General features: G+C 46.4%; 1 protein-coding gene and 1 pseudogene across 1 annotated transcript; one reads left to right on the top strand and one right to left on the bottom strand.

Annotated features, from left to right (window-relative positions):
* Positions 1 to 12,053: 12,053 nt before the first annotated feature.
* On the bottom strand, positions 12,054 to 13,006 carry LOC112974844 (olfactory receptor 6F1-like). The gene is given in 2 exon segments (XM_026084238.1): positions 12,054 to 12,580; positions 12,583 to 13,006. Coding segments are annotated over 2 exon segments (951 nt in total).
* A 4,369-nt stretch (positions 13,007 to 17,375) lies between these two features.
* Positions 17,376 to 23,722, top strand: LOC112974841 (annotated as a pseudogene).
* The last annotated feature ends 326 nt before the right edge of the window (positions 23,723 to 24,048 follow it).

Genomic DNA, 24,048 nt, shown 5'->3' with positions numbered 1-24,048 from the left:
CCTGGCCATTCTGCTTGATAAAACACATCAAGGCTTACTTGGCATCAGAGCCACCTGCACATTTCCTTTGCCTACCTGCAGTCAGGGCCTCCAACTTTCTGCTCTAATCAGCCCCTAGGGAGCCTTCTTTGGTAACAACCCTCAGTGGGACCCATTAATGCTCCAAGAAACTTTGGAATTTACTTCTGATTTTAACTTCTTGAGAGGCTTGTTCAGTGTCCTCTCAGTATCTGAGGTTCATGGACTAAGCAGCAAATACACTCGAGAGGCCATTAAAATGCAGAAAGCCCTAACAAGGCATGTCACTCTTCATAATTTTCTTCAGTTCTTCAGTTCTTGTGCGGCTAATTGGAGAGGATTCAGGAGTGTATTTACAAGAGGAAGATTTCAATAAGCACCTGAAAAAGAAAGGATTTCTGCTTTTTAAGCTTTCTTTATTTTTCAGCTTGCAGAATAAGTGATATCCACATTCTCCAATTCATACTGACCCAGAGGGTCTCCTAACGAAGTCCAGACATGTAGGAAAAGCAGTATTTTCAATATGAGACCTTTATGGACAACTTTCCTCCTCACCTCCCCAACCCTGCCATTTTTCTCATCAGCCACCGGGGACTTACATGACTCTTGTTAAAACCTAACTTTTTTTCCACTTGAGTCTGTAGCTGAATGTTACAGCTCCTACGCACCAATTCCCACCTGCTTTCCTTAGACAACTAGCTGCAGACACAGGAGGATTTTTCTTAATTGCAAACAAGCAAAAATAAAATATGATACAGTTTAATAAAAAAGTAAAATACACTCCTCTACTGCATGTTAAGTGCAGGCTACCTCCAGTGAGGTCCACTTTCCATAAGGAATAACCCTCCTTGAAGTGTTTTTTGACAGATAGGTAGGAAAGGATAGACAGAAACAGAACTAAGAACCTGACTAAAGAGACAATATGACTCCTGAAAGACAAGGCAAGCTTCAGGCTCCCTGAAGCTCAGAGCAGCAACTGGAGAGTTGAGAGGTATCTGATGAATAAAGAGTAAGAGGGGGAAGAAAAATGGAAAGTGCATATGTCCAGTTCGTCTGATGCAAAGATGCCTTTAGAAATGATCAATTTAATCAGGACATGTGAAAATATGTGAGAAATTACTGAGACTTTATCCACAGCATAATAGACAGAACAGTGGTAACACAAGTTCAGGGGCAGATTAGTATTTCTTCTCTGGAGATTCACAACCTGCCTTAAAATTTCCACTATTTTATCATGGGAAAAGTGGGCTTTAAAATTAGTCAGTCATTTTAGCTGATGAAAGTGTATTCATATTTTTTAAATGTTGAAAACTCTTCTTCACCTTTTCAGTCAGAGCTCTGTTCTAACCACAAGCAGCCAGTGGCACTTGGAAAGGCCTTGGTGTACCTGAGGTACTGGCCTGGGCCTGGCAGCTCTCACAGGGGACCTGCAGGAGACCAGAGCCCCTTGCAGCTGCAGATGGAGGCTGGACAGAGGGGACCAAGGAACCTACAGTGGCACCAGCCGTCAGTGACCCTGTGACTGCATCCTACCCCAATTCTGGAAATCACTTTCCTTTTCAAAAAAATAAAAATAAAAATAAAATAAAAAGACCAGGATATTACGAAAAAAGACAATAAAGCAAAGAAGGACTGTAAGAACACCAAAAAAATTTAAAAGCCGGAAAGTGTAACAAAATATTTCTTCACTGTAGATAATTTTTTAAATTTCTCTCGTTTCAGTTTTTATTGACATTTTCTAAATATCTCTGGTATTATCACGCCTGCACCATTAAAAAAATATATTTCTATGTCTCACACAGAGTCCAGTGGCCCAAAACCACTCATGGCCCAGGGCTGTCCATGCCACTCCTCACTCTCTGTACAGAGCAAATGGCACTCACCAGGGACTGGAGTGACCACAAAACCAACATCCTAGCCCTGTGCCTGTTGGTGGCCTCTCAGGTACTCAGGCAGACAGAACCTCACAACCTCTTACCCCAGACAGGAGTCAAGTGCTGGCCTATCATCAGCGTCACACATAGAAGTGACCTCACAGCCACTTTCCCACCCATGTGCCTGCTCCTGGTCCATCAGCTGCAGAGACAGAAGTGACCTCATTTTCACCATTATGGTCATGGGCCTCCTACTCTCCTATGAGCTTCTGAGAAACAATTAATCTCATAAAAATATGCCCGGTCATCAGCTTCCTGGCAGCCTATCAGCTGATCAGACACAACAGACATCATAATCACCTACCAAGCCAATGGACCTGCTGCTGGTCTTTTACCTGCCCTTATGGAAATCACCTCAGCATGTTTTTGGCTTCTATCCAGTCAGGTATTCATGCAGCAATGACCTCACAATCATCACCTGAGCCATGGGCCTGCTGCTGGCCTATCAGAGACTGAGATAGAAGTGATCTCACAGTCACCATCCAAGCCATGTAACTATTTCTGGCCTGTCAGCTACTCAGTTCTAAATGACCTCACAATCAACAACCTAGCCCTGTACCACTTGGAGGCCTAGCAGGTCCTCAGGCAGAAGTGACCTCACAGACAATTGCCCCAAGCATTAGCCAAGTGCTGGCATATCAGCTGCTCAGGTAGATGTGACCTAACAATCATCTACCAAGCCCACATGGCTGCTGATGGCCTTCCAGGTTCTCTGATGGGCAAGGTTTGTGTTTTTGCTTGGGAGGTCACTTCTGTCTCAGCCTCTGATAGGTTACCAGCAGGCTCATGGCTGGGGCATGTGCATGTGAGGTCACTCCTGCCTTAGCAGCTGATAGACCAGCAGCAGGCACATGGCTTGGATGCTGATGGTGAGGTTAGTTGTATGTGCTCAGCTGAAAGCAGGGGTTTAGTTAGCATCCTGGCTGGAGATCCTGGCAAGAATTTCAGAAACTGCAGGCCTCAGCCAACCTAGTGGCACTTTGCAAAATGTGCTTGGCTGAGATGGACACCTGAACTGTCTGGCTAGAAATTACTCCCTTAGGGAAGAGAGAAGCATGTGCAAAGGTGAGGACCATAATACTGAAGGGTCTTTCAGAGTTATTTGCATAAAACCACTTCAACTTTTCAAGCTGATTCTCAGCTATGATCCTTCGAATATTTCTTGCCGGCTTGCAGGAAAGTGCTTGAGCATCAGACGATGACTCTCGGGGTCCAAAAGCAATGTTGTGATTTGCTTCATTTTCAGCACAAAAAATAAGCTCTGAGCCCTTGAAACATCACTCTCTGTTCTACGTGCATCTAGGAGAACTTGTTTTAAGAGGCCAATTATTTTCTAAAGAAATACTTTGAAAGTTTTCCTTATTTGCCCATTTCAAAAGGTAATGACTGTGGCACTACCACTCAAAAGAGTACCTCTGAGCACTCTTTCATGGAAATACCATTTCCTTGTTAACTATGACAGAGAAAAAAGTCCCACCATGTCAAAACTGCTCTCTGAGGCCTCCTTCTGGAAGTCACCCCCTGGGTGTCTTGTTTCAGGGCCCAGGGCAGTGTATGGTGTGCAGGTTGCAGTAGAGCTCCTCAAGGCAGTGAGCCCTTTGGCAGGGAGAGATTAGGACACCCCCTCTCCCCCCGCCCACTTTAATTCACTGGATTGGGGGGTTACTTGGATGGTTAATTAAGAGCAAAGAGTTTCTAGGATACTACCATATTAGAAGAAAAGAGAGTCTGCACCAATTATGTTTATTGGTAGTGCCCCCCCCATAAGACTTTATTAGCAGGAGATAGAGGCAACTACTATGCCTTTACTCTAAGAAAACTTGGGATTCAACAGATCTCAGAAGTGCTATCTTCAAGAAACTCCTCCAAGAAAGTCTTTCTGAAAGATGACCTCTTATAATCCAAATACTCTAAGCTGCATATTTATATGTATTTCACAAGTGATCTGGGATATCTTATATCTTTGGTTAAACATGGGACAGGAAAGCCCAAATCAAATAAGGGATGGAAATCATGGAGAATATAAAAGAAAGAAAGAAAGAAAGAAAGAGAGAGAAAGAAAGAAAGAAAGAAAGAAAGGACAAAGCGTTCTGTAAACATTAAAATTTATTTCACTCTTCTTTGTATTTCCTAGCACCTGTGAATTACCTTTGATGTTAGCTTCCATGTGTTTTCTTTCTCAGATAGCCTATATTTCAACTGCAGAAGATGGTGCTTCTGAGTCCTTGTTTTTATGCTTTCCAATTTTAGTTGTATAAAGAAGTTACCATTAAACAGAAATTCATGGGTTTTTTGCTTCATACACTGTCATTCTAAAAGTAGTACAGACTTACATTAACTCTGGTTCAGTATCCCATAGTAATCAGAGATGTTGCTTTTCCATTTTTCATTTCTTTTCATCAAAAAGGGTGTATTCGATATTATAAAGTGCATTTATGAATACTTTGGAAAAGACCCGTCGGTTTCCTTTCTGAAGTATGTTTGAAAAATTAGAAGTGGTGAATGAATATCTCATCTGGGACCCCGATGAACTCCCCAGTTCGGAGTCAGACACTGAGCATGAGGGGGAGGCAGCTGCCYGGCCGGGGGCAGAGCAGCGGCTCACCAGACCTAATGCAGCCAGTTTGAAGGGACCACAACTACTGGCAATTTTAAAGCATCAGAGCTGCAGGATATGCAGGGATGCTACAGGCAGCAACCCCATGAAGTGGGGTTAAGGCTGGCTGTGGGGTTAAAGTGGCTGTTAAGGCTGTGGGACGATGGGGCAGATGCAGTTTATTTTACTAAAGAGGAGCTCAGTAGGATGGAGGCTCTGCCCCAGGATCCCAGGATGCACAACATTCTCTGCACCCTGCACCAGCAAAATCAAAACGTTTCCCCCTCCCTAATGGAGTGGGTGCTGGGTGCAGTGCGTTTAACGTGGCCAACCACCGCAGACATCAATGGAGGGCTCACCGCATGGACTACTATCGCAGCAGGATTAAGCCAGCTTTGGCAATTAGGAATGTTGTCCAGAATTTATTCCCCTGAGTTTACGGGACCGGATCAGATCCCTATGAGCAAAACCATCCGGAATAAGATGCTGCGAACTGCCCTTCCCCATCTTAAAGCAATGGTGCTACCTGTGATTGGTGGGGGGGGCAGGTACGGTGGGGGAGTTGCAGCACTGCTATCTCAGTTAGCCGAGGTGTCTTCTATTAGCAGAGATAGGAAGTCGGGAAACAGGCAGATAAATGTGGAAAAGAAAGAAAGGGTGAGTCGCGGCACTATGTTACAAGACCTGCTGCGAGCCGGCATAACATGGCAGGAGGTGGACAGTAAACCTGGCACAGAGCTGCTTGAGCAGTGGCTGCAGCTTCACCTGGAGCAGCACAAAGCCCACGGGGGTTGGGAGCATGGTGAGCAGCCTGGAGAGCACAGGGGGGACCCGTGACACCCACTGCCCCACCAGCAGAGTGCACAGAGGGGGAGCTGCCAGCCCGATACTGAAAGGGAGGCAGGTCCCCCCTGTCCCCCATCCAAATTAGATGATATGTAATGGGGAGCCATCACCCTTTTTGTCCCAATTAAAATTTACTGGCCTAATGGGGGACAACAGTGAGTAATAGAGCTGGTGGACACAGGGGCGGAGGTTGCCATTTTGCATGGGACTCCATCCTGCTGAGAGGGCTCAGTAACTGTGAGTGGCCTCAGCGGGGCTGATGTGCAAGCCTCCCCTGTGCAATTAAAACTGGCAATGAGCAAAGCAGCCCCCATCAGGGTTCTTGTGTTGCTGGCCCTCATCTGAGAGTTTATTCTAGGCATCAACATACTCTGAGGAAGAAATAATCGATACTGAATGGGGTCCCTTCTTTTTTGGGCGGCCCTATAGTTTAGAACACCTGTTACTATTTTGAGAGGACACCCACTTGGTACTAATCAAAGGGGAAAGTGTCCCAGTCCATGTTCCCTCTAGGAAACTCTCTCCCAGAGAACTGTGACCTGATGAATGTGCCAAGCGGAGCTGCGACATTGCTGTTCTCCATCCTAACCCCATATACTGATGGTAGTTGGGACACTGACAACACTGCAGTAAGCCCATTGAAACTGAAGTCCACAAGATGATGAAGCTACTCTGAGTACTACATGATGTCAGATCCAAAGAACCAGCATGGTACAACCCCCGGCAGTGACTGTCATCATGGCTGTCGGATTTAGGACTATGGGGACAACGCATTTTACTCCTGGTCTTTTGAGCTGATTATTTTTGCATGCATATATGTTATAATTTACCATATATTTACTAGAATTTAGTTGCTTGTGCAACTTAGCTGTTAGTTAAGCTAATGCCTGAAAAGCATGTCCGAACCTTGTCTGCACACTGGTGGCACCAACAACACATCTCTGTCAGTCGGGGGGTGGAGTGGAGTGAGGACACCTGTGGAAGATCTGGCGAGAAGTCAGTGACTGGCAGAGTATGTGGTAGCAGGCCCAGTGTGTGAAACTACACACTGACCAAATTCCCATCAGGGCCAGGCAGGCATATTCCGTTTTGTCAGCAATGTCCAGCTGATTCCTGGACAGTAGCTACTCAAGCTTAGCACAGCTGAGTTAAGGAAATAGTTCTAGTAGATGTAAGGGGACCTTAGGATACAACAAGTTGAGTCCCACCTGGGTGTCTGACCCGTGCATCCAGCAGCCTCCCATCATCAACCCTTCCGCGCGGTTCCTGGGGCTCCCTGTGCAGTTTGGAGTGTAAGTAAGTTCTTCATTAAATCTACTCTGTTTAACCCCTCATGAATCTGGAGTTTCTCTCTACACTGGTATCCAATCCTCCCTTTCCCACCTTGTGGTCGCACATAGCCAGTTGATCCATTCAACTGATATAGCTGTTTATCTAAAACAAGGGCCATACTCCAGTCGCCTTTGAGTTGAGATAAATTCAGCGTTCTTTGCAACGCTGTGGTCAATCATGGTAATGCTAGGGGCCTGATATTTGCAGCTCTGTACCCCTTCACTGAAGTCACTGAAACAGTGTTTTCCAGATGCGCTATGACAGTATTTTTTTCTTCTCATGTGTTTTTTTGTTGCTCTCATGGTCTTGCACATGCAAACCCTAACATACGAGGAACACGACAAGACTCAGCCAACCCGCAAACCAGTGCCAAGGCCTTCACAGCCCTTGGGCAGTGTTTTTCCTCACACCGTTTTAAAAGCAAAGGGCAATGGAATAATAAGCATGGTGTTCCCCACATCCCAGGATTTCTGTGCCTGGGATGCTGAAGCACAGCCTTCTGAAATGACTGCATATTCAGCTGTTTCAGTGTGAAGAGAGTTCTCAGCACCCCAAAATCAAGACCTACAGCCTCTCAAAGAACAAGTGAACCTCTCCTGAGGAGATTGTGTTGGCCACCAGAATTATTCACTCCAGCTTATCTGGCATCCTGAAAAAGTACAGCTTTGAAACCTCAGCATATACAGATGCCCAAAGGGTGATCATCAGCAGAGAGTCTGAGTGTCATGGTCAGGAGGGAAAATATCAATCACCAGGATGAAGGGTCATTGGCAAAAACGTATCTTCAGTCACATATACACCCCTACAGATGGAGACAGCAGCCAAAGGGTTTTACAGGAGATAAAATAACAAGCACTGAGATGAGCCACAAATCCCTCTCTGCTGAGGTACCACATGGCTTTGCAGAAGACATAGGTGCTGAACTTTCATCTCCATTTCCCTCAGGACCCTCCAACACATCTTCCTCTGCAGAATTTATCTTCATCCACATGAAGGCTGTGAGCGCTGCCCTGAGAGAGCTCCCTCAAGTGTGTGCGCCAGGTCTCCATGACAAGGCGTGTTTGGGTGCAGACAGCAATGCCGTTACTGAGAACGCCACACAGTTGGGCTGGACAAAGCTTTTGGCAAAGGTTCAGTCACAGCCAACAGTGCAGCAATGTATAAAGAGTAGGTGCATGGTTCTCTCTGAGGCCATAACCAGAGTCATGTTTTGAAGAAGCTCACCGGAGACTGGCTACAGACCTGTGTATGTGGAGTATTACTGCCTCAGCACCGGACAACATGGCAGAGGAAATGCTGTGAGACCTTACCAAGCCTTCCAGACCCCCAAGCCTTCACAACAAGATAGCTTTCCTCCTCACTTAAACACTTGCAGTCAAACTCATAGCTACATTTTAGTCCCTAATTGCCAATCATCTCCTTTCCCTCAAAATTTTCACATCTTGTTGGCTATAGTACCGCAGTCCTTTCTGCATGTCAGAGATCTTCCCCTCATTCACTTTCTGTCATGCCAGCAATTGCTTTCTTCTCCTCAGGCAGCACACTGTCTAATCCATGATATACAGGTTATGGAGGAGGGCCTATATAACTTCTGATTTTCAGCAGTGTTTAAAAAATGGAGAAAATAGCCTTTGCAACCCTCAAATCCCAATGCTTAGGGAAGGCTTCTTGGTTTCATGGGTGAAAAGTTTAAGGAGCCTATGAAGCATATACTCAGGCTGGGGACTTCTATGCATTTGACACCCTCGGTGATTAGTGTCAGGTCCATTTTTTCCCCAGAAGTTGACTAACAACAAAGGGGCCATCACAGCCTTTGGCATTACCTGCTGTGAGGGGGTGGCCCTGAAATTTTGTCTTCATAAGCAGCCCAAGAAAGTCCGTGAGACTCATGACCTTTTTAAACTTCCATTCTCATGGAGCTTTCCTTTCCACCTCTCCTTCATACCATGCTACTTCCAGTGCTAACTCCAGGAGAGAAATGTGATTTGGGGCATTTGTCCCAGTTTCCTGCATATGTTACATATCATAGGAAAGATAGCCCTTCCCTATTTCTGGGGGTTTGACCACAGGTGTGAAACACTGGTGCTGGCTAACATTCAAGATCTTTTCATGATACAAAAAGCATTCCCAGCTTTTACCTTTGTGATGCTTTTCCATGTGGACTGGGCACCTCTCTCACAAAATCATGGACAAACCATTTAAAGACTAATAGGCATGGTGTTGTGCTGCCCCAGATCTACACATAAGCTTGCAGCTAGGGCACCTTATTCTTGTGCCCATGTTATCTGCAGTCTTGCAACAGGCAGAAATGGCAATAATGCAGCTATGGAGATGTTTGTGCAATGCATGACAAAACTCAGAAAAGTTTCTTGACCCAAATACCTTCCTACCATCCTTAACATGAGAGTAATATTTGTTGTGTAAAAGGAGAAAACAGGTTTGGGATATTTGAGATTGTTACTGGGCTTAAATATCCCCCAGCTTTTTTTTTACCCTTGGACATGATGAAGATGTGTGTAGTAATGTGTAGCAGATTCTTAGACAATGGAGTTTTACTCAGCATGACTGTCCTGTTCATGGACCACCAACAAAACAGTGGCCATTGCCCCTGCTATTTAGACTGACTAAAAAAAGTGCTACTTTCTGTGGATGGTTTTGAAATGGAGGCTAGATCATATGGCACTGCCTGTCCAACGCCTGCAACCCCAGCCACTTTTACGATAAAGGCTGGCAGATGGAAAGTCTGATCAGGAAAAAACAACAAAAAACAAACAAAAAAACCCTCCCTTTGACTCTAGGGGATCACTGACCCAAACACTTATAAAATCTCTGTATTTGTATTGCTTAAATCATAGTGGACAAATAGAAAGATGTGTGCCAAAGCTGGTCCTTCATGCTGCAACCCCAAAGCCTAAAGTCTCTGTGCCCTTTGGGAACCACAAGGTGATGGAGAAGCGGGACCTCGACTTCAAGATCAAATGGCTGCAGCACCTCCAAGCCCTACACTGTTAAAGGACTCTGGATCCAGTGGATTTTTGAATAAAGGGATTCCTCCTTCCTGGTCCGCTGGAAGGGAGACTGCTGCAGTTTTCTGTTCCCTGGTCCTGCCAGCAGTGAGGCGGGGCGTGTACTTCCAAGAGGCATACACACACTCTGTACAGACATGGTCAACCACCAAAAAAATCGACACAGGCAGGGGCATAGTACTTTTACAGGCACCATGGAGACATGAGTACCACTCATAAACATGAACAATACAAACGGCCTGGTCCTGTTCTTCCTCACAAGCCAATCAGACTCAAAGCTTGCAGGAGACCTCACACGCACCCTCGCATGGGTGTCTCTGGTAGCTGGCTGCCTTGAGGTCTGCAAGCCTTCCACACATGCACTCATGCAGAACAATGAGCATGCTCACCCAGAAAATAGCTAGGAATAGGATTTAATACAATGACAGGCTACACCGTAGAGACCAGGTACACAGCCTGGCCAGACAAGTGTCCTTGCCAGCAGCTTGCTTACGCGTGACTGGCCCCTTTTGTTCCCTCTGCTTCCATTTTCCCATCCTTCTTCTCCCATGACCCAGCTTGATCGCTCCTTTTCTCCATCTTTATCCCCTTTGAAATAAACAGCCCATCTCTAAGTATTTTTTTCTTCATTGGTCCCAGTTTTACTGCCTATGTACTCAAGTTTAATATTTCTGGTACTGCTAGCTAGGTAACCTCTGGCTCATATGGTGCTTCTGATATCATTACCTCGGTACTGCTGGTGCTGCAAGAGTCTGCTCCCCAAAGGATCCACAATATGCCAGTTGTGTGTGAAGCTTGTCCTTTCCTCATGTAACTCTCCCTTAACCACCACTGAAATCCAGCCATCCCTCACAGTGCTGTGTGTAACTTGGCAGGGTCTTATTCTGTGACCTGCAGTGTCCAATGGTTTCTCATACCCACTAGTTTCTCAAGTCCTGTTCAGTTATCTCAACCCTGAGCCAGAGCCTAGTCGTCTGCCTGCACACACTAACCCTACGTTGCCAGTGGAGCTGTGGGCCTGGATGGGAAGATCCAGGGCCACCGCATCCTTCACTGTGGTGCAGAAGGACCCAGCCCAGAGCAAGATGACCAAGCTGCCCGAGAACGCCCAAGTGTTCTGCTGGGCTGAGCTTTGGTCACCCAACATGCCATAGTTTCCCTGGGATCCCATGTGAGGAGATGGATTTTGCTATAAAGAGTTCACACTTGTAGAATTCCCTTTGGAAATGGGATGCTCACACACAAAATTTAACAGAGCTGTTAAGGGCAATTCTGTCCTTCAGAGGCCCCAACAAAATGAAATGCTGATTAGAAGCAACTGCAAAGCAGTAAAGCAATGGCAATGTTTTCCCTTTCTCTGCTTTTTTTCTTCCCTGTGGAATGCAACAAAGGAGAAAAGGGATCTCTAAAATACGCTTCCTTTTATCAATACTACATGCTTCTGCCCATCACTGCCATGTAAAGACATGGATGGAGAAAGAAATGTAAATGTAAAATAATGGGGAAATATATAATTTCAAATAATTGAGGGACAGGTAGAAAAAAAAGTGATAGGAGCATACTTAGTTTATTTGAAATAATTCTTGATCATGGCAAACTCCTTTAGCAAATGAAAAGAAGATAGAAAATGCCTAGTTATCCAAGAAGAAATACATTTTTTTTCCCCTCAGGAGAATGCATCCTAGAGTCACCGATGGAGATAAAGCAGGGCTTTAAACAGTGGACATGCTCACACTAAGTTACAAAAATGTGATTTTTTAAAGAAACCTCCCTCCAAAGTGAATAATAAACCTATCGTCTGCATGCTATCATTGACAAATCAATGAGGCTGTCTTCATCACACTAATGAAACTGAGAAGTGTATTATGGATTTGAATCCAATGAATTTGAACGCATTGTAATGTCTAAGCTTAATTTTCATGCTTAGCATCTTCTGTTGTTCAGGGAGAGAAGGTGTTTTGAGCTTTCCTCAACAACCCTTGGACATTGTCCCCAGAGTTTTCAGCTAAATTTCCTGAGATGACTTATGAAAACTTCCTTGTGTCAGCATGCACTGGCAGTCTATGTCCCAGTCCTAAGAAGTGTGTGTGTTCAACAATTTATTAATGTTTTCTAGATTTTGTTTATAAGAACCCCCTGTAACCAAGACACACAATTCACGTTCCTTCCTTTCACTACTACAATCCAACAAGAAAATAAATCTCCTGAGGCACCTGTATTTAATAGCTATATATATATATATATATATGTATGTGTGATATAATATATGATACATAATTAGAATTTCTGTCATGAAAAGCATCATGACTGGGGAAAAAGCCAAACTTTTGCATGGCCAGTGGCTTCCTTCAGGGCCAGCTTCACAGTCTTGTTTCTGAGACTGTAGATGAAGGGGTTTAAGAATGGGTACAGGACAGTGTTCAGCAAAGCTACAATTCTGTTGGTCTCCAAGGAAACCCCTTCTGAGGGCCTTGCATAGAGAACAATGCAGCTTCCATATGTGATGGCTAAGGCAGTGAGATGGGAAGAATATGTAACAAAAGCTTTCTTCCTCCCAGATGCTGCTGGCATGTGCAGAATACAGTGGAAGATGCACATGTAGGAAAGCAGGATTAAACATAAGGAGCTCAGCACTACAAAAGATATCAAAACGGAGTCTGCTTTCCAAAGCAGGCTGGTGTCAGAGCAGGACAGTGTGAATAAGGGGGAGTTATCACAAAAATAACGGTAGATCTTTTTGGGGCCACAGAAAGTCAGCTTTGAGAGCAGGACCAGGTGGTAACTCAAAAGCGTGAAGCCTATGACCCATGCAACAACAACCAGCTGGTGCAGAGCTGCTGCTTCATGATGGCAGCATAATTCAAAGGTTGGCAGATGGCAACGTAGCAGTCAAAGGACCTAACAACAAGGAGAGAGAACTCTGTAAAACCCAGGGCAAAATAGAAATAGGATTGGGCAAAGCAGCTGCTTAATGAGATTGTTCTCCTACCAGAGCTCAGAATCACCAACAATGTGATGGTTGTGGAGGATGTAAACCAGATTTCCAGGAATGCCAGACTGCTAATGAAAAAGTACATGGGGGTTTGCAGGCGGTGATCCACACACACGAGGAAAATGATTGTTGAGTTCCCTGTCACTGTTGTCAGGTATATGAGTAGAAGGATCAGGGAGAGCAAGAGTTGCAGTCTTTGACGAAGTCCTGAGAAACCCTCTAGGATGAACTCAACAACTGCAGTTTCATTTCCTGCTCCCATGCCCAATTTCAGTACATCCTGCTGAGACAGGAGCATGAAGAAGCAAGTGTGAGAATTTCACAGTCTCGACGGGAGGGTAGATCCTTCCTTCTTTGCTCCCTTGCTTGCTTCCTGTGTAACATAGAAATTTTCCTCTCAGCCATTCATCACACCCTGATTTTTCTGCTTCACATTTCACTTAGAGTTCTCAGAGATTTTACTGTCTTCTTTCTACTTTTTCCAAACACTCACAAAGGATTCTTTCTCAAGAGCACAGTATTGTAAAGAGGTTGTGAACTAKTTCATGCCATGCCTGGGAAATTCCCAGTTTACTTCAACCTATTGCAAACATCCATCACATCTGTGTTTCAAAAGCCAATCTAATCTCCCGGCAAAAGTACTTACTATTATCTGGAGATGCCAGTCCATCCATTTAGATAAGTATTTTGAAAGTTATTCCTTCTACTTTTCAGTACTTGCCTTTTTTGACTTGGAACATCTGTTAGGCTGTTGCTTTCAAAACAAGCCAGTACTGAGCATCTCTTCTGTAATCCCCTTCTTTCTTCCACAGCTTCTTCCTCTCTGTTTCTGCTCTGTTTCCTCTCTGAAAAGAGGGAGAAATAGGGAACAAGTATAGCTTGCCTTCTTTAATACTCTAAATAGTGAAATTCATGAGGGTTCCATTCAGTCATTGGAAATGTCTGTGTCAGAGTCTCATCTGACTTCATTGTGCACTGAAATAGAGTTCTTGCCAAATCGTTGCCAAATTCCATTGTTATTAAATGTCCTGACCTAAATGCCTTGCTTTCCCTTTAGGGGAGGGGAGGGAATTGTCTCATCTTAAAGAACTTAAAGGCTGTCCTTTTGATTATTTGAAATAGGAAGGCTCTGGAACAAAGAAAATACTAAGCAGGGTTATATTTGAGATGCCTAAAAGTCAGGCACTTCAGTTTGAGCAAGTTAGCTTTCTCCCATCTTGTCAATGCAGAGAGAGAGAAAAGAGTGTCTGGAAGAGACTGGTAACACTTCTTTCACCTGCCAGTTATAGTCTGGGAGGACCAGCCTCTAGAACTCTCTTTTTGCCTCCGTTGACTATATAGGGACCAAGGGAAAACAAGTGCAGACTCCAGCTGCTCACAGGCACCTCCAGTGAAGTCGATGAAACTCACTATTTCAGTCTCAAATCTCTTCATTTATTTAGCTGCTAATTTCTTTTTTAAACCAAAAAACACATCTAACAGAAGGAGGCCAAAGGAAAACACAGGCAATAGATACTGACATTTTTCCCTCCACCTTTGCATTTGGTTTTAGACATATAAAGGAAAGGAGCAGATGACTCCACAAATAGGATGCTTCAAAAATGCAAGGGCGGGGGGGAGAAGAAGATGATGGGTTTCAGGCAGTGAACCAGAGGTTCTCCACAGACTCTGTTGTCCCTCCAGACCCTGTCTCAGAGTGTGTCCAGTTCTGGGCTTCCCGGTACAAGAGGGATGTGGCACTACTGGAGCAAGTCCAGTGAAGGGCTACAAAGATGATTAGGGGACTGGAGCATCTCTCTTATGAGGAAAGACTGAGAGAGCTGGGTCTATTTAGCCTAGAGAAGAGAAGGCTGAGGGGAGATCTTATTAACGTGTACAAGTATCTTAAGGGAGGGTGTCAAGAAGATGGGGCCAGACTCTTTTCAGTGGTGCCCAGCGACAGGAGGCGAGGCAATGGGCACAAACTGAAACACAGACAGTTCTAGTAAGGCTATCTCTTGTGGAAAGTGGACCTCACTGGAGGCAGCTTGGACTTGAAATAAAGTTGAAGAATGCATATTCTTTCTCATTAAACTGCATCGTATTTTAATTTTGTTTGATCACAATTAAGAAAAATCCTTCTGTGTCTATTTGCATCTAGTTCTCTAAGGAAAGCAGGTGGGAACTGGCACATATGAGCTGTAACATTCAGCTACAGACACTAGTGGACAAAGGCTAGATTTTAACAAGAGTGTTATAAGTCCCCAGGGGCTGCTGAGAGAAATGGCAGGGTTGGGGAGGTGAGGTGAAAGGCTGTCCATACATGTCTCATATCAAACATCCTGCTTTTCCTGCACATCAAGATTGATTAGGAGACCCTCTGAATCAATATGAATTGGTGAACATTAATATCACTTAGTCTGTAAGCTGAAAAATAAAGAAATCTTAAAAAGCAGAAATCCTATCTTTTTAGGTGCTCATGGAAATCTTCCTCTTGTAAATACACTCCTGAAACCTCTCCAATTAGCCACACAAGAACTGAAGAACTGAAGAAAATTTTGGGGAGTGACATGGGTTGTTAGGGCTTTGGGCATTTTAATGGTACCTCAAGTGTATTTGGTGCTGAGTCCATAAACCTCAGATACTGAGAGGAAACAGCAAACCACTCAAGAAGTTAAACTCAGAAGCAAATCTCAAGTTTATTGGAGTGTTAATGGGTCCCACTGAGGGCCATTACTCAGAAACACTCCCCAGGGGCTGATTAGAGCAGAAAGTTGGGGGCACTGATTGCAGACAGGCACAGGCAATGTACAGATGGCTCTGATGCCAAGGAAATCTTGACGTACAAAATGGCAAAGCCCTGACTCCTGTCCACTGGGTCAGGTGATCCTTTCCCTCACGCCTTGCTCAGGGTTCTTCCTGGGGGCAGTGTGAGGGTTAAGGTGTGCAATGCTGAGCGCAGTACAACAAGATGGCAGCCCCTGGGCTCTCTGGGGTGAGGAGAGTGAGGGGGTATTGAGGACCTGGTGCCATCAGGATACAGTGTCTTCTTGGCTTCGGTGGCAGAGACACCAGCCATAGCTAAGAGGTCAAAGACATCTGTTCTTTTGAAGGCTTCAAGCCTTGGCAGTGCCCTCAGCTCTCTCCACCACAGACTATCCTATGCTGTCCCACACCTGCGTCTGTTTTCCTGTAGCCTGTAGACACCCAACCTGCTTCCCCACCTTGATCTCACCTGGGGATCTTCCCACCTTCACTAATGACTCTTTTCCCTCACTTGCTTTTCATTCAAATGCAAAGTCAGGGCTCACCACGGACTCTCTCTGGGTGTCCTGTTGCACCACAGCCCAAATGACTTTTCATTTTCCAAAAGTTCAGTCGGAATCTCTCAAGCTGCATTTTTTGGCTCTTTCCCCTTCTTGTGCTCTTTCCTATCACCAAGAAAAGCTCCATCATCTCTGAAACCACCCTTCAAGCAATCACAGGCTACTACTCTACTGCCCTTAGCCTCCTCGTCACCAGGCTAAAGAAGCCCAGATCCCTCAGCCTCTCCATAAAGACCTTGTGCTTCAGGCCCCTAACCCCATCCTGGAAGACCTTCTCTGGACCTCCTCCTGTTCCTCCCCATACCTACAGCACTGGATGTACCACACTGGGACACACTATTCCAGATGTGGCTACATCAGTGCTGAGTCAAGGGGGATAATAACTGCCCTTGCCTGGGTGGCCAGACTTCCTAATTCAGTCCCATATGAAGCTGGCCTGATCTGTGGTGAGCATGCACCACTGGCTCATATGGCATCCCTGGTAATGTCCAAGCCCTTTCCTCAGGGTCACTCCTCTTATGATCAGGTCCTAGCCTGTGCAGGTGCACAGGCTGTTTTGCCCCCGAAGCAGGACTTGCCACTTGTCATTGTAAAACTTCATGAGGTTTCTGTTGCCACATCCCCATGTTCCTCTAGAGCCCTCTGGACTGAAGTTCCATTGTGTCGAGTGCTAATGTTTGAGTGCAGATGGCTCCAGCAAAATAACAGCATGAGGAATGTGGGGCCTAAATGGATGCAGTATCTAGATGTTCTCTGACAAGTGCTGAGTAGAGGGGGATAATCACTTCCTTTGATCTCCTGGCTTTGCTCCTGTTCGTGCAGCCCAGGACTCTGTGGCCTCCTTTGTTTCCAGGACATGCTGCTGGCTCACGTTCAGCTCACTGCCCACAAAGACTCACAGGTCTTTTTCTGCAGAGCTGCTGCCAAGCCAAGCACTCCCCAGTCCTTATCACTGCAAGGTGCTGGCCTATCCCAGGTGCAGGACCTGGCATTTGTCCTTGTTGCATTTCACGAAGTTCCTGTCAGCCTGGCAGCCCTCACATATATGAGTGTTACACCCAATTAGGTGTCATCTACAAATGTGAGGAGAGTTGCATCCTCCAGACCACTGATGAACCTTTTAGACAGAACAGGTCACAGTACAGACCCCTACATACCCCACTTGTCACTGGCTTCCCAGCAAAGTCTGACCCATTCATAAAAATGCTCTGAGCTTGAACATCCAACCAGCTTTTTACCCATTCGGTTGTCTACCCAGTGTATTGTAATGCCTTACTTCTAGACAAGAATATTGTGGGAGACAGTGTCAAATACCTTACTAAAATCATGGTAAATGACATCCACTATTCCCTGAACCTCCACAAGTACAGGTCTTTTATCATGAAGGCAATCAGGTTGGTCAGGAATAATTTGCATTTAGTAAATCCATGCTGACTCATCCCAGTCACCTTCTTCTCCCTCACATGCCCAGAAATGTGATCTGAGAGGATTTGCTCCATGACACACTCTGGCCAAGGTGAGCCTGAATGGTCTGCAGCTCACCAGGTTCTCCTTCTGGCCTTTTTTGAAGATAGGCACAACATATTCCTTTTCCTGGTCATTGGGACCTCTCCTGATCTCCACAACCTTTCGAAGATAATGAGAGTGTCCTTACTATGACAGCAGACAGCTCTCTCTATGTGTGTGGATGCCACATCCAGTTCCATAGACTTGTATGGGTTGAGTTCTTGCAAGCAATCATTCACTCAAGCTTCATCCACTGCTTGTAGTTTTTCTCTTCTGGACTCCTGACTCTAGGCACAAAAGCCCAGGAGACTTGGTTGGTGAAGACTGAAGCCAAGAAGGCACTGAGCTCCTCAGACCTATCATCAGCTGCTGTTACTACATTCTCTGCTCCATTCAGCACTGAGCCCATGTGTTTGTTCCTTGTTTTGTTCCTTGTTTACTCTTTTGCTGTTACTGAAGCACTAGCAGCTCTCTTTCATGCCCTTGACATCCCCTGCAAGTGTCTATCCCAGGGGAGCTTTGGCTTCCCTAACACCATCCCTACTTTGCTTGACAATAGTACCCTGTTCAGTAAAGCCGTTATCCTGATACGTCTACTGATTTTACTGAGTATTGGTACGGACCATCTTTATGTTTGATGGGTGCTGTCATTAAGGACCTGCTGGCTTTCCAGAGCTCCCATGGGATCCCCCACCAGTCCCCAAAGAGGCTGAAGTTTGCTCCTCTGAAGTCCAGAATCTGTACTCTGCTACTGTCCTTTCCCACTCCCTTCAGAATCTGGGATTCCATCATTTCGTAGTCACTGCAGCCAACGTTTCCACTGTTGATCACATCCCTGATCAGTTTTTCCTTGTTTGCGAGTACCAGATCCAGGAGACCATCACTCTTATTGGCCCATCTGGCAGCTGTGCTAAGAAGCTGTCCCTGACACCCTCCAGAAACCTCCTGGACTGCTTTCACCTTGCGGTTTGCCCTTCCACTGAATGTGAGACAGATTAAAGTCCCTCCATAAAAACCAGGCCCTGTGATCCACAGACTTCCTCAGGTTGCTTAAAGGAGACTGCGTTCACCTCTTCACCTGCACTGGATGGTCTGTAACTCCCATCACAAGGTCACCCTTACTCTGATGCTCACCCACCAGTTCTCACCCAGCCCCTTGTCCGTCCCTTGGAAGAGCTCCACAAATCTGAGGTGCCTCTTTACACAAAGGGCATCCCCATCTCATCATCTTCCCTAACAGTTGCACCTGAAGAACTTGCACCCTGCCATCACAGAACACCAGTCGTGTGAGTGGCCCCACCACATCTCAGTTATTCTAAGAATGTTTCAGCCCTGTGACAGCTTGTGCATCTCCATCTGCTACTGTCTGTGTCCCAGTCTACATGTATTTGCATATATTTGTGCTGCAGAGTTTCAGCTGTGGTGCAGAGCACAGACTGGTCATGGTGAAACCTGTTACCAAGGGCCAAGGATGCCATGTTTGCAATGACCCCACTTCAGAGCAGAGACATGCTGGCATAGATAGCAGGTGGCAATGTAATGGTGAAACGAGGTTCCCACTAAGAGAGCAAACCCTGCAGTACCCAAGGCCAGGGAGAAACAGAGCTGGGCTGTGCAGAAATGGCAGGAGAGGGGTTTGCTGCCTGAGCTGCCTCTGCAGCACCTTGGGGTCTGCGAAACAGGTGAACCAATCTCCAGGAAGGAAAAGGTGCCACTGAGAAAGTCCCTGGGCCTGGGCAGCCTGTGATCCAACAGTCCTGTGGACATCACCAGCACAGTCCCTGTTCATATTGTCTGGGAGCGAGAAGAGGTTCAGGGATGGAGAACTAGAAGTTTTTAAGAGCACAGGGACATGAGTCCTTGGTGTGATGTGCCTCCCATCTATGCTGTGCACTTGGATGTAGACGGGATGGACTTTGCCTAAAGACAGAGGTTGGATTCAGTTATTTGGGCACAGGTAGGAAACCCCAGGTGCCCAGGCCACTTACCCAGCAACCACCCCAAATGGGAATGGTTTTCCTGTAGGTCCCACGGTGTATTTGCTACAGACATGTAGTTGTGCTCAACAACCCAGGCATCTGACATGGCCCTGCCTGCCTGTCTTTATGTCACTGAATCTAGTGTCTGCACTAGACACTAGTAGCTGTTACATAGCTGTTTGAGATGTCAGGATCTGCTTGTGTCTCAGCTTCATAGTGTACGGAGCTCTAGCAGTATTAGGCATCCAGCGTCATTTCAAATGGCCAAAGAAATTCCCCACCTGGCCCCCACCTGAAGTCCCTAGAAGGATGCAGGTCTCCTAGTTGCTCCCTCAGAGCAAGCAGACACTGGCACAAGCCTTGGACCACCTCTGTCTCTTCAAATGTCACCAGGTGTTTGTGCGTGAGCATCTGATACCCACTCTCCATCTCCATTGATTACAATGGAAGCTTAGACAAGGAGCCTGCATGCAGGCATCTATGTTGTACACACTTCAGCTTTGGCAAGGGGAAATCTCACCTCCTGTGAGTTTGTGGAGCTCACAGTAGGGATCTGAATCCCACTCCAAACCAGGGGCTTCTAGCCAGCATGCAATGCCCAGGCTGACTCATCTGAATCAATACCTGAATCACGGATAAGTGAACTCCCTTCTTGTCCCTGTCTAGGCACCCTGCCTAGTTAAGAGATGGGAATAGGGAGCAGGACATTTCCACCTACCACAGATAGCCATTCTCTGATGAAATAAATTGCAATGTTGAAATCAATCTCTCTTCACTGTTTAGAGAAGGACCATTGGTGATTATTGTAGTCTACCTCAGAGGATATTTCCCAGGAGGAGGGAGCACAAGGGACAGAGGAATTCATGCCCTCATGTGCCTCTCTGCTCTTGAGCGGAGCCAGGCTTATGGGACAGATGGAGCAACCTTGTCAGCACTGCCAAGAGACAGCTCTGTCCGGGAGCAGCTCCACTGCAAAGAGCAGCAAGGCTCTGGGCACTGCCTGCTCTTGCTGACATAAGATGAGAAAAGACAGAGAGAAGTTAAAAGCAGTCTGGAGTGGGAGGACAGAGGAGAGCTCATTGTGGGAGAAATGTTCACAGCCCCTAACGCAGTAAGTCTCTGCCTGCAGGGCAATGTTACTGAGRTTCCTGGAGCGATCTTCTAAACCCATCCCATACCACAACAGGCTTTTTAAGGATCCCTCTCCTGGCTTCTCCAGTGCGGAGGAGGGGGAGATGCTTCAGAGCAGGGATTCCCTGCCACATCATCACAGGGACAGGGCATCCTGCTACCTTCTCCTGGGAACAGCTGCAGGGGTGTGAAGCTGGGGTGAGGACACAGGTCTGTCCAGGGCTGTAATTCAGAGCAGTGTCCCTGCACCCCAGGATGCTGTGTGCCTGGGGCAGTGACTCTGCCACCTGCAAGGGTCAGCACTCAGCCTGCCTGGGCAACTCCCCACTGCACTGCAGGGAGAATATCTGGGTGGGAGGAGCAACCCCTGGCAGGGCAGGTTCATTCTCCTGCTGAGAGAGTGTTGCATGGGTCACGGCTGCTCACAGCTCCAGCTCACCCTGAGGACATTTCTGAGGGGACTTTTCAAGAGGGACGTCAGGGCAAGGGCTACTTGAAAGGGAAGTAGCTTTATTTTCAGTGTGTGTACTTTCAGTTTCCTAATTTTGGCAGAGAGAAAAAAAGGAAAGTGTTTTCTGCTTTGGCAAGGAGCTGAGACTCCTAAACCTTCACTCTCAGAGAACAATAACTCAAGAGATCAATAAGAGAGCTCAGCAAGGCCATTTTATCCCTCCTTCAACTAAAGACAGCACCAGCATCACCTTTATGACCTCATCAGGGTTTATGGGACTTGCTCCTTAAGACCTGCCAGCACAGAGATGCCCCTGGACAGTGCCCTGACACAGGATGTTTCTGTAGGGCAGAACTGAGCAMACACAGGGTGGGGTGGGGTCTGTGAGCACTGACCAGGGAAAGACGTTGGGACAGAGAAACAGCTCCAGGCAGCAGAGATCGGCAGGGAAAGAGAGGGAACTGTTAACAGAATTGTTATGGGAGGATGGATTTGGGTTTCACTGTAGGTGACATAAACCATTCTCAAAACTCCCTTCCGTCTGCATGCTGAGTCTCCATGGCCTCTCCTGAAATTGCAGAGAACTCATTCGGTGCATTCTTTGGTTTAGCCCTTTACTTTTGGGTAACACCACTTGATTTTGTGAGTCTCTACTCACTGCCCATGCCAGGCACAAACTGCTCCTGGAAATATTTAATGTTACACAGGATTTTTGATTTAGCAGAGTGATACAGCAATATACTGAAATCACAATACAAGTGTAAGTTAAACTTAGCAGAATATAGCAATTGCAATATACAGTTCAGTCACAATACCAATGTGACCCCCATTACTGGTCTCTATAATACGCTCACTGTCACGATGCTGGGTGTCCCCAGTTGCGGGAAGAAATACGTTGRTTGAAACCAGATCAAGCCCATTGCTCTCTTCAAAGTTCTTTTGTTAGTTGTTCAGTTTTTATACTCTGTTTTGGGCTGAGCCATGTATACACTCCCCCCATGCTGGTCTGGCTAACTCAGGGAGACATTCACATCCTTTTGATGAACTCAGGGAGGAACATTTACATCAGTTGATCCACTCGGGATGTAGTCAGGTGATCCACTCAACTGACATAGCTGCTTATTTAAAACAAAGGCTATCCTCAGGTCCTCTTTGCGTTGAGATAAAGTCAGCTTCCTGTGCAACAGTTGTGGTCAGTCACCCCCTACCTTATCACCTGAGCTTCATGGGCATATCACCCTTGCCCATGTCACCTAAGCTTTCTTCCATTGCTGGGGTTTGTTGGTCGGTCACAGTGCTATATCTATGTCTTATTATGGTAAACAGACAAAATTCCCACTGGATCAATGGACCAAGTCTCCTTAACTCAGGGCACTCAAACCCCCTCCTATCCCCACTAAATACCTGGGAATGTTTGTCCCCTTCCTCCATTTACACCCCTGGCAGAGCAGGGCTGACTTCTCTAAAGATCATTGGCAGACGCCTCTGCTCTGCATGGTACACTCAGTCAGCATGAAACAGAGCTCAAGATGGGGAGCTGAATGAAGGTGAAGGAGAGAGGAAATGTGGGAGGTTCTATGAGAAAGGGAATGGATTTCGCTCAGAAAGACCGCTCTAACTTGACACTGTATTTTCCTTCTTGGACAGTCCCCCATGCTGAGGGCAAGCAAATGTCCAACAGCAGCTCCTTCAATGAGTTCCTCCTTGTGGTGTTTGCAGACATGTGGGAGCTGCAGCTCTTGCACTTCTCGCTCTTCCTGGGCATCTACCTGGCTGCTCTCCTGGGCAACAACCTCATCATCACAGCTGTAGCCTGAGACCACCGCCTGCACACCCCCATGCACTTCTTCCTCCTCAATCTCTCCCTCCTCGACCTTGGCACCATCTCCACCACTGTCTCCAAATCAATGGCCAATTTCCTGTGGGACACCAGGGCCATTTCCTACTTTGGGTGTGCTGCCCAGGTCTTTCATTTTACCTTTCTTATGTCAACTGAATATTCTCTTCTCACTGTCATGGCCTACGACCGCTTTACTGCCATCTGCAAACCCCTGCACTATGGGACCATCATGGGCAGCAGAGCTTGTGTCAAAATGGCAGCAGCTGCCTGGGGTAGCAGTTTTTTCAATGCTCTCCTGCACGCTGCAAACACATTTTCACTACCACTTTGCCAAGGCAATGTCGTRGAGCAGTTCTTCTGTGAAATTCCCCAGATCCTCAAGCTCTCCTGCTTGGACTCCTATCTCAGGGAAGTCGGGGTTATTGTGGTTAGTGTCTGTTTATTCTTTGGCTGCTTTATTTTCATTGTGCTGTCCTATGTGCACATCTTCGCTGCTGTGTTGAAGATCTCCTCTAAGCAGGGCCGGCACAAAGCCTTTTCCATGTGCCTGCCTCACCTGGCTGTGGTCTCCCTGTTTGTCGTCACTGTGATGTTTGCCTACCTGAAGCCCCCCTCCCCCTCCTCCCCAGCTCTGGATCTGGTGGTGGCCGTCCTGTATGCAGTGGTGCCTCCAGCAGTGAACCCTCTCATCTACAGCATGAGGAACAAGGAGCTCAAGGATGCTCTGAGGAAACTGATTCAAGGGCTACTATGTCAGCAGCAGTAAGCTGCCCATCTCTCATCACAAGCGATTTCCAGTTTATCGCATGAAACTCTTGTGCTTTGGGTGTTCTGTCTGCGATGATCATGTTTGTACAAAATGTTTGCATTCATCCCACTTCTCCAGAGGCACAAACTCCATCTGTATGACCCAGAGGCTTTCTGTAAATCTGCCTATCACTGTGTCAGAGCTGGCCTCCCAAGTAGCATCTTTGTAATAAAAGGGGATTTCCTCAGTGCAGCACCTGAAGGTTGGGCTCTTCTTTCAAAGCTGGAGCGTGCTCAGGGAACTGCACTCTAAAAGGTCCTGTTGCCATGTGTGGGTTTTCCATG

Source organism: Apteryx rowi, unplaced genomic scaffold, assembly GCF_003343035.1.
Source record: "Apteryx rowi isolate R43461 unplaced genomic scaffold, aptRow1 scaffold_1186, whole genome shotgun sequence".
Lineage (NCBI taxonomy): Eukaryota > Metazoa > Chordata > Aves > Apterygiformes > Apterygidae > Apteryx > Apteryx rowi.
This window is presented reverse-complemented; position numbering and strand designations above follow the sequence as displayed.